This window comes from Hibiscus syriacus, unplaced genomic scaffold (assembly GCF_006381635.1).
Source record: "Hibiscus syriacus cultivar Baekdansim isolate YM2019G1 unplaced genomic scaffold, ASM638163v2 tig00110515_pilon, whole genome shotgun sequence".
NCBI classification, from domain to species: Eukaryota; Viridiplantae; Streptophyta; class Magnoliopsida; order Malvales; family Malvaceae; genus Hibiscus; species Hibiscus syriacus.
This window is the reverse complement of record NW_024062769.1, coordinates 1,208,875-1,219,560: the sequence shown is the minus strand read 5'-3', so window position 1 is coordinate 1,219,560 and position 10,686 is coordinate 1,208,875. Positions and strand designations below refer to the sequence as shown.

The 10,686-nt window shown below is 33.1% G+C and overlaps 2 protein-coding genes across 2 annotated transcripts; both read left to right on the top strand.

Moving 5' to 3' along the window:
- The first annotated feature begins 1,521 nt into the window (after positions 1–1,521).
- LOC120130161 (probable pectin methyltransferase QUA2) lies at positions 1,522–6,858 on the top strand. The gene is made up of 9 exons (XM_039147472.1): positions 1,522–1,754; positions 2,441–3,175; positions 3,294–3,426; positions 3,742–3,982; positions 4,380–4,605; positions 4,711–4,886; positions 5,013–5,316; positions 5,618–5,756; positions 6,303–6,858. The coding sequence occupies exons 2-9, from the start codon at positions 2,466–2,468 to the stop codon at positions 6,459–6,461; spliced, it is 2,088 nt and encodes a 695-aa protein (XP_039003403.1). The 5' UTR covers positions 1,522–1,754; positions 2,441–2,465; the 3' UTR covers positions 6,462–6,858.
- Positions 6,859–7,832: 974 nt separating this feature from the next.
- On the top strand, positions 7,833–8,930 carry LOC120130152. The gene has a single exon (XM_039147468.1). It carries the CDS (start codon positions 7,833–7,835, stop codon positions 8,928–8,930), a length of 1,098 nt encoding a protein of 365 aa, XP_039003399.1.
- The last annotated feature ends 1,756 nt before the right edge of the window (positions 8,931–10,686 follow it).

The following is a 10,686-nucleotide window of genomic DNA, read 5'->3' as shown; positions in this document are numbered from 1 at the left end:
GGTATAATATTAAAATTATCACCCAAGGTTTATTAAAATTATCACCCAAGGTTTATTAAAATAATTATTTTAATAATTAAAAATGTTACTCGATATATAAAAATAATTAATTAACAAATAATTAATACTATAAAAATAGTTAATTAACAAATAAATAATGCTATTTTATAGTTAGTTAACAGACAATTCAACAACAAGTTTTAATAAAACAAAAAGTTAGAAAATGTTTGAAATTTACCACTTGTGAAAATACTCATCTTTCAAAACCAACTGTATCTTTATCGCATCCTCTATTTTAATTTAAATCTGTATTTTCGAATGTAATTTTAAATCAAATTAAACTCTCTTCATTTCAGGGTAAGCGTTTGAACAAACTGAGTAATTTTTTTTAAATTATTCGAGTAATTCAAACTTTATTTAAATGTTTAAGTCGAATTGTTTTAATTTTTATTTAAATTTTATTATAAATATTTATGATATTATAATACCATTTGATTCAATTTAAACAAATTTTTTATAATCATATACAACATATAGTTTTATGCCCATTTAGAATCGTTGAATGCGGGGAATCAAATGTTGCGATTAACTCATTATTTTTTTTCAATGAATATATTCTCATTTACTACTATTAATCTCAGCATTTGATTTATCCTCATTCAACGATCTTAAAAATGTGAAAATATTTTTAATTTTACACTACTTAATTAGATCCTAACATATATATATATATATATCTTCATATTTTTTGTATGTGGTATAAAGAGTTGAGTGAATCGACTCAAACTTAAAATCTGATCTACTATTATTAAAAATATCGAGTTATTAGAGTTATTCAAGTTTTATTTTATAACTCGACTCAACTCGAATTTGATAAACTCAACTAAAACAATTCAATGAAGTTTCAGTTATAAAATAAGACTCATTAATATAAATAACTCAATTTTTTTTATTTAACTTAACTCGACCGAACGACCACTCCTAATTGAAGATAAAGTTTATTACAACAAGTAATTTTACTACAAAATATCCTAGCGCAAGTCTTTTATTTTTTATTCGAGACGTGACTTTTTTCGATAAACAAATAAATAATAAACTTCTAAATGAGTTAACAGACAAATTTATTCGTCAATATAAACTCGTCAATATAAATGAGCTAACATATTTTTATTTATGTTAATTCATTCATTAAATAAAGATGAAAATTTTATTCATATTTATTTATTTAATATATAATAATTATAAGAATAATTCATACATAATTTATTAAACACTATATTCAATTATAACTTGAATAAAATACTTGTGATTTCAGATTTCATTAATCAAATAAAATAATTGAAAGATACAGTTGGACAAGAACTTCAGTGGTGGATCTTTAGCGCGTTTATTAGTAGAGAAGAAATGTGTGAAGATAAAAGCTTGAAGGAGATTTGAGTTGTTTTTTTCAAAGCAACTCGTTCATCATTTATTAACAGCTTTCGCATGTATTTTGATTCAAACCATTTCATTTGATTAGTGTTATTTTCCCCCAAACTTTTCACGAGCTCTGTCCTGTTCGGGTCGATACAAAAACCGCCTACTCGAGAGAGGTCGCCATTTAAGCAAGGCAACAAACACATAAAAGAAGAGTTTTCTCTTAGTTCAAACAAAAGGAATTTTCTTCTTTAGATCATAATTTGATGAAATCTCGCTTGTTTTAAGCCTCCCTTTGCGCTATCTTCATCTGCACACCTCTACTTGTACAAACAAGGTACACTTTTCCTTTTGTTTTTGTATTATTTTTGTTCCCCTTCGCGTGTGTTTTCTAACTGTTTTTGGTTTCGTTAGATTCGATATCGTTTTTCATTTTCAAATGATTGATCCAAAATGGGTTTTCCTCGTTTAAATCTGGGTTGCCATTAAATTTTCGTATTGGGTAGCAAAGAGAAGTTCATTTTAATGTGGAATAAGTGATTTTTGAATGAAGATGAGCTGACCCTTCATTACTCTCAGGTGGCGGAATTCACTCAAAGTGTGTTGTAGGGAAATGTATCTACTTTCCTTTCCTTTATTTCCTTCGAGTCTTTAAATTTCCCTTTTTAATTTTTTCCTTTAGCTGTTTCAGTCTTATAATCGTTCCTGAAAAAAAACCCACTTTTCCATCATCTTCCTTTCACTGCTTAAAATTTGCTTTTCTAATAGGTTCATTTTCAGCAGGGTTTATTAATCTAGTATCTTTAAATTGAGAAAACATACCATTTGATCTTATTTCAGTGAAGAGTTTCTTTGCGTTAGCTAAACCATTTCATGGCTGTCTCTATTAAGATTTAACATTTGTTTAGAGGAATATTACGGATTTAGCATGTTTCAGAGAGTGGATTTGAGTAGAATATATCAAATTTAACAATTTCACCGAGTTGATTCTTGGGTGTTTATATATTTTCCCCCATCTTGCCGACCCTTGGGGATTTCAGGTTATAACAATGTCCCGGCCTCTGCATCGAGGTGTATCTGGAATACGGAACTCGGGCAACAGCAATGATTTTTGGGACTCTCAAGTGAAAGATAAAGCAGAGAAGGAAGATTTGGATAGAAATCACCCTTCCGATCCGAGCTATTCACCACTCAGGTTTCCTTTTCGGTTATTTTGTCCGGATAATTCACCTTCTAAATATGGTACCACTGAGGATGGTTTTACATCTGATCCCTTCAGTGTTGGTTCTCCAAGAAGCCGGCATAAGTTAACCGTGCTATTTTTGAAGTTCAGTTTAGTTTTGATTGTGATTCTTGCCCTTACTGGATCATTTTGGTGGACACTCTCCATTTCAACAATGTCTAGGGGTCATATATTCCATGGTTACAGACGACTGCAAGAGCAACTTGTTTCTGATTTGTGGGATATAGGTGAGCTTTCACTTGGTCCTTCAAGGATGAAAGAAATAGAATTATGCCCTGAGGAGTCTGAGTATCACATTCCATGCTTTAATGTTTCGGAGAATCTTGCTTTGGGTTATTCTGATGGTAATGAGTATGATCGATTATGCGGACAAGGCTATAAGCAAAGTTGCTTAGTTCTTCCACCTGTGAACTATAAAATTCCTCTAAGGTGGCCAACTGGGAGAGATGTAATTTGGGTTTCAAATGTCAAAATTACTGGTCAAGAGGTCTTCACTTCTGGCAGTTTAACCAAGAGGTGGTGAGTGGAAGTTTCTTTTGTCAGTCAACTTTCTTATCTAACTGCCTTTATTTCCAAATTCATTTTATTTCTTCCAAAAATCATTTATTAAACTCCTTGATTTATGCAATTGCAGAATGATGATGCTAGAGGAAGAGCAGATTTCATTCCGATCAGCATCGCTTATGTTTGATGGTGTGGAAGACTATTCCCATCAGATTGCTGAAATGATTGGATTGAGAAATGAATCTAATTTCGTACAAGCTGGGGTAAGCGGGAATTTTCATTAGTCCCATACTTTTACTGTTCCATTGTTCATAGATTTTTTCAATTTGTCTACTTAATCTAGTAAAGTTATATCTGTTTAAATTCAAAGATGGGATATTTTTAAAAGTCATTATTTATTTCTTACCTGACAGTCTAAGCAATTTTCTCTTTTGGGTTTAAGCATGTTCAAATTGTTAATGATACCTTTAATTGCCACCTTTGGAGTGCTATCATTCTGTTAGTTTCTTTTGCATTAGCAATAGAAGTTTGTGTTTATAGTCTCCCTGTGTTGTCTAAATTTAAGGTTATTCTTGCAGGTCAGAACTATCTTGGATATAGGATGTGGTTATGGTAGTTTTGGAGCTCACCTCTTTTCCAAGCAGCTCTTAACCATGTGTATTGCAAACTACGAGTCGTCAGGCAGTCAAGTCCAACTCACACTAGAAAGGGGCCTTCCTGCAATGATTGGTTCTTTCAATTCGAAACAGCTACCGTATCCATCTCTTTCATTTGATATGCTGCATTGTGCTCGCTGTGGTTTTGACTGGGATAAAAAAGGTATCAGTTAACAGTGTAAACCTTGCTCATATGGGATTTGCGGCTTCTTCCCCCCATGGTTTCATCTTCCTACCCATACCCTGAAATGTTATAATTTCTTCTTTTAATAGAAGCAATTTCTGTTGGAACGAAAACATAGGTCTCAAATATTTAATATTTTTGTGGTATCAGACGAAACATAAAATTGTTAATTGTTCTGTATATAACTCCTAGCAGAAGATTTGTTTTGGCTGCTGTTTTTTGTTGTAAGTTCCACAAATTGGCTATGCCTTTACCAACTCTTATATTTGCTAATTTTGACTCTTGACCATATTTTGACTTCTATATTTGACTTATGCCAAGATTATTATATTTGAGCTTTTATTAAATATACTTTTATGCTAAATGTGTGCTACAGATGGTATTTTCTTGATTGAAGTTGATAGAGTTCTAAAGCCTGGTGGATACTTTGTGTGGACTTCACCTCTTACCAATGTTCAGAGTTTTGTTCGTAACAAAGACATGAAGAAAAGGTGGAACTTTGTTCGTGATTTTGCAGAAAATCTCTGCTGGGAATTGATGTCTCAACAAGATGAAACTGTTTTGTGGAAAAAGACCAGTAAAAAGAATTGTTACAATTCCCGGTAAGGCAGTTTTCTTTATTTACATTCTTTTTTTGAAAAAAAAATGAAATTGTTTTGACTGTATAAATTATTGGAAATCCTAATAAGTTAATCATTTGTGTCCAGGAAGCCTGGTTCTGGTCCTCCTATCTGTAGCAAAGGACAAGATATTGAATCTCCATATTATCGACCTCTACAGAACTGTATAGGTGGCACACATAGCCGCCGTTGGCTTCCTATTGAGGAGAGGCCAACCTGGCCTTCTAGATCTAACTTAAACAAGAATGAACTAGCACTATATGGTAATTTGATGTTCTTTGGATACTTTTGTTAGAAGTAACAATTCCATCATATAGGCAATGATATAAGAAATTTCTGTCTCCCACTTTGATTTATCAGTTTGCTGATCTTTTTTGATATTTTGGCAGGATTAAACTCAGAAGAACTCAATGAGGATACTGCAAACTATAAAACAGCTGTTCGTAATTTTTGGTCTCTTCTGTCACCTCTAATATTCTCGGATCATCCAAAGAGACCTGGTGATGAGGATCCTTCTCCACCTTATAACATGCTCAGGAATGTGCTAGACATGAATGCTCGCTATGGTGGTTTAAATGCTGCTTTACTGGAAGCAGGGAAGTCTGTTTGGGTTATGAACGTAGTCCCGACAAGTGGACCCAACTACCTTCCCCTCATTCTCGACAGGGGCTATGTTGGTGTACTACATGATTGGTGATTCTCTTCTCAATCTAAACATTTTTATCATTTTGCTGTGTTGTCGTAACATGTCGTTATAGTAATTCCTATGTTGCATATGATTTCAACAACTTAAAAAATTACTGTTCTGATATGGTTTGATTGTTTTCACTGAAAACTTGAATGAATTTAGGACTTTGTGTTGCTTTCGTTTCACAGTTGATTAACCACTCTTTTGAAGATGTGATCTGCTTTACATTAAACCTTTTATGAACAACATATGCCTTCCCCTTTTTGTGGTTTTATTTGTCTGATGATCCATCTGTATCACTTTCAGGTGTGAAGCATTTCCAACATATCCTAGAACTTATGATATGGTTCATGCAGAAGGTCTTCTATCCCTTGAGACCAGTCAACATCGAAGATGCACCATGCTTGATCTATTCACTGAGATAGATCGAGTGCTTCGTCCCGAGGTACTAGAACCAATCTATCAATTACTCAAAACTGGCGACATTTAGCTCCTTTTATGGTTACCTTCTACTGTTTTTCTATCCCTGAAATGATATAACAATTACAGTAGTTGTATATAATAAATCTAAAGCTTAATGTGTTATTACACGCCAAAACACATTTCTGCCATTGCAAATGCTGAAAAACACAATTAAAAAATCGTGTTTTAGAGACAGTGTCCTGCTGTCGCATATTTCGTCTTTATCACGCCCTGCTCCTTAGTTATGCTGCATAAAGATTATCTAAAGAATTTTAGGGATGTTTGCTGGTTTTTATTTTAATGAAATCTAGTTACTGGACTGATCTTAGAAACATGAGTTAGTGATACTAGGCGAACTACTTTGAGTATATTTCCTACATATATGCCAATGAGAACTACGCTAATTGAAAATCTGTTCTGTTTTCATAAACCTAAATGCTTGACGTTGTGCATCCTAAACCCATTCTATCAAATGACTGGACCCTTCGAATGGTACCGATTATATTGATGCATTTGATGGTTGGTGCAGGGTTGGGTGATAATCCGTGACACTGCTCCTCTCGTCGGATCAGCCAGGGCTCTAACAACACGGTTGAAGTGGGACGCCAGAGTCGTAGAAATTGAAAGTAACAGCAATGAGAAACTTCTCATCTTTCAGAAACCTTTCTTTAAGAGGCAAGCAAGTTGAGAACAATTTCTCGATAAATCCCTAGTTCACGTCTTCGAATTCAGGCTCATAATGTGCATGTTAAATAGTCATCATAAAGCTCCACCATAGAAGGGGATATACTATATGTTTTGTTGAACATAAAGAAGATAGAGAAGGAATCTTGATGAGACCAACGGCGACAACTCCTATGGAGCCGTAAGGCAAGCATAGGACTTTTTAATTACTCGATCGAGGCAGAATTGCAAGTGAGAAACTATAGGGTCAGGTTTAAATTTTCATGTTTATGTCTCATTATGAATATACAACCACATGATTAAGATTGTGAAAGATGATTTACAGAATAAGTGCTATTAGCTGTGCAGTATAGATTAAAAAAAAAACAAATAAGTCCTTAGACAGTGCCATTTATGATGAATGTTTTTTTCTTCATTTTATCACCTCTAAGATAACATTTATATTGGTCAGAATTTATGCTTTGTTGATTTTTTTAATGCAGTGATGTATGCAGCGTAGGTGTGTTTATATGGAGAGCATGTAGCATATATATTTTTATAGTATGAGGTGATTATAAAATTATATTTATTCAGAATTTATTTTAGTCATTAACAAGGTAGGTATACCTGCTTAAACCCAAAATTTTAAAGAACAATATTCACTTCAATCACAAAACCACTGATCTCGTATCATTACTATTACAGAATTACAGAAATGAATGCATGTGATTCAGTTTTGGTGCCTTGTGTTTGATGGTGGGGTCTTCTCTTGGACCTATCACGTCAATGCAGTGTCATATTGCAATTGAATTTGAGCGCTGAGTAATTATAATTAAAAATGATGGAATCTTGATAAGTAAATGATATTATGTGTAGTATGTTTTTGTTGGTTGATGAATAACCCTTGATTATTGACACCCATATTTGCATTCAATTCCCCTTTATCACGAGTTATGATGTAAAATTGCATTCATCTTTGGTACCATTAATAATGCTATGATAATTTATTAAATTGATATTTGTTTTCGTCACTCTAATAAGACATGCAATAGGAGTCTTAACTTTTTCTTAGGGTACTCACTCTAGTTTTCTCTCAGGCACCGTTTGTCTCTTTCTCTTTAGTTTTGTTAGACTGGTCGCATCACTAATTTTGGTGTTCGCGGATGGTCTATAAATATATTTTTTTATATCATATCATTATTTTTTTTATTTTTTAATAATTGTCTTTATAATACTCTAATTTGATCCGATCCAAAACCCGGATGATTAGAAAATTACACATAACCACATAAGTGGCTAACCATATTTTTTTGGGAAAACATTTGACACACCTATAAATTCAAAACATAATAAAATACAAAGTGTATATATATATATTTACAAACTATTGGTTGCCATGGATTCCGGTAATAGTAGTTTACAATCTTCAAGTGGTGATGATGATCATGAGTATGACTCGATGCGAGAGTCAGTCCCAGCTTTTCTGAACACTTCAGGTCACTTTAGTGGTGCCTTATCAAACCCACACCCATCGCTTGGCTCGAACCACCATCAACCACCAGCTTTCTCTTATCCTTGGCCAAGCTATCTCAATAACCCTTTCTCTAAATCTCAACTGCTACATCTTGATGGGGTTAGGCCAGGTAACCTAAAATATGACCCCAACTGCACTGACCATGGTAACCTACCAGGCTTCTCTTCACCGAGCCAGTTGGGTCCACAAGGACTCAACCGTGGTTCATTCCCGAGCTCATCGTCGGTTCAAACAAGGCCTTCTCATGACAACAATGGTGTAAGGTCATCGACAAAGAATCCCAAGAAGCGAACAAGGGCATCACGAAGAGCACCCACTACAGTTCTGACCACCGACACGACAAATTTTAGAGCAATGGTGCAAGAATTCACTGGAATCCCTGCACCACCATTTCCGGGTTCATCGTCATTTTCTCGAAGGCTCGACCTTTTTTGCTCTGGCTCTGGACTTCAATCCGGTCATCTGGAACCTCTCGGTTCTCTCCTACGTCCCTCAGCGAGAAGGGTTCAACCAAATCCATTTGCACCTTCATCATCTTCACCTTCATTGCTAAATAATCCTTTAGTTGATGCTGCTAATACCATTACCGATATCCGCATCCCAAGTAGCTATCAACTTCCTAGTGATTTAGGCCTACTAAAGCAGCCTCAGAATATGTTAAACTTGCAAAATCAGAGCCCCAGTTTACCTTTCCAGTCGTTCCTAGACCCTTCGGTTAATATGCCTGGCTTCGGTGTTAAGACGTCCCATGGAAGTTCGGCAGCGTCCCTTAAAGAAATAGGGCTGACCCATGGTCAAGTCAATGCCAACCTGAGTGGCTTAGCAGCACCTGATGCTGCACGTCATGAGAACTGGAGAGATGGTGTTGGATTGAACCAAGGGAACCAAGATCATCTGAGGGCTTTAGATTGGAATTATGGTAATTCACATGAAGAAGGGATGGACCGGGAATTTAAATAGCGGTTCATTATTGGAATAAAATCGTTACATTGCGATAAAGATGCCGTCCAGAACTGTTATTTTACAATCATTATATTTGTAATTATTGTAATAATACATTCTATTGCTGCAATCACGTTAAACACAACGTAATAAAAAAACGATAGTAACCACAATTTAAATGATGGATAACTTTTCTTCTAGAGGTGAAGGTTCATGGATTTGTCCGGTAGAGTAGAGTTTACCTTACTACAAATTATTTATATATTAATATGCACAGATTTTTCATGCAGAACAACTATCCTAGTTTTAGTGTGGAGAGGCTTTTGCATCAGTATCGTACTTTTTCTCTCTCGTTTCTTTTTTCATCTTAATATATTCCTTTTTTAATGTTCAATTTTCTAAAATAAATAAGAAATTTAGAATTCCAGCATAATACCTGATTCATTCGGATGTATGCTGCAATATACACATACGTTGCCTTCTTCTCTATTAGGATTAAACACTTACGATAGTATGACCATTTGATATATATATATGGATTAGATCCATTTATATTGTGTAATTTTTTTTTAATTTTATAATTCTTAGAATTGATGGATTGAAAAAAATCAAAAGTCGAGATCATTTATTTTTTTTGTCAGAGAATATCTTTTCATTTCTATTGATAATCTCGACTCTCAATTTTTTATCCAATAATCATAAAAATATATAAAACTAATTTTTTTTATATAATATAATTGGATTCCGGCCCTGTACAGGGACTATCGTACTCGGAAGAAAAGTTTTTGCGAAACCGCAAGAAGCAAAAACTTTTCTTCTATGTACCATTGCCCATATATATATATATATATATGAGAAGAAACTGCAAGAAGCAAAAGCTTTTCTTCCAAGTACCATTATCTCGTCTCCATTGCTCGGCTGGGAAAATATATAGGTCGGTGGTGCTGTCAGCAAAAAGGCTGTTAAAATTTTAAAATCCACTTTGAAATTTCAATGTCCACCCAAATGGAATGGTCAACATGAACCTTTTTCTTCTTCTTATAATTAATAGGACGACGGACCCCCACCATCACACAAAACCATATGGACAGTTTTCGTTTTAATTATCTATACGACTGACTTTTAATCTAGTGTAGAAATGAAAAAGATTATAATTTTTCTATTAATATAGAATAAATACAAAATAATATTTGTTTAAAGATATTCAATCTTTTGATATCGAACATTTATAATCATGATATTTATAGTGTTTAAATTCGAGATCTCAAGGAATAACAACCTTTTATCACCGAGATTACTATATAATGCAAGGTTAAATATACACTTAGAATTAATGGAACTGTAATTATTTTTATATTTACATCTAAATTAGTTTAAATTGAACTTTAATTAAAAAGAAGATCATATTAGAATTATTTTCTTACGTCGTTTGAAAATAATTTTTTTCATTTTTTATAAAATTAATATGAAATTACTCTAAAGTTAAATTCATAATATTTATTTAGGATATATTAAATTTAAATTATTTGAAAACAATTATTTAAATTTATTATTTTAATTTTAAAATTATTTATTTTCATTGATTTTACTCTATCAATAGGTAATAATATTTGTCACCGCCTTATTAATTGAATATATTTATTAAAAAAATAACATATGAACAAATGGTATAAAGAGAAAATAATGTGAAAAATAAAAATATTATATCAACATAGTCATTCGGTGATTAAAATTAAAAAAATATAATCATAGTTATAATTTTGTCAAAAAACAT

Coding starts and splice junctions, on each gene's coding strand:
- LOC120130152 (XM_039147468.1), top strand. CDS start 7,833: ATGGATTCCGGTAATAGTAGTTTACAATCTTCAAGTGGTGATGATGAT.
- LOC120130161 (XM_039147472.1), top strand. CDS start 2,466: ATGTCCCGGCCTCTGCATCGAGGTGTATCTGGAATACGGAACTCGGGC. Junction 4,887..5,012: donor GAATGAACTAGCACTATATG/GTAATTTGATGT, acceptor ATATTTTGGCAG/GATTAAACTCAGAAGAACTC. Junction 5,757..6,302: donor ATCGAGTGCTTCGTCCCGAG/GTACTAGAACCA, acceptor TGGTTGGTGCAG/GGTTGGGTGATAATCCGTGA.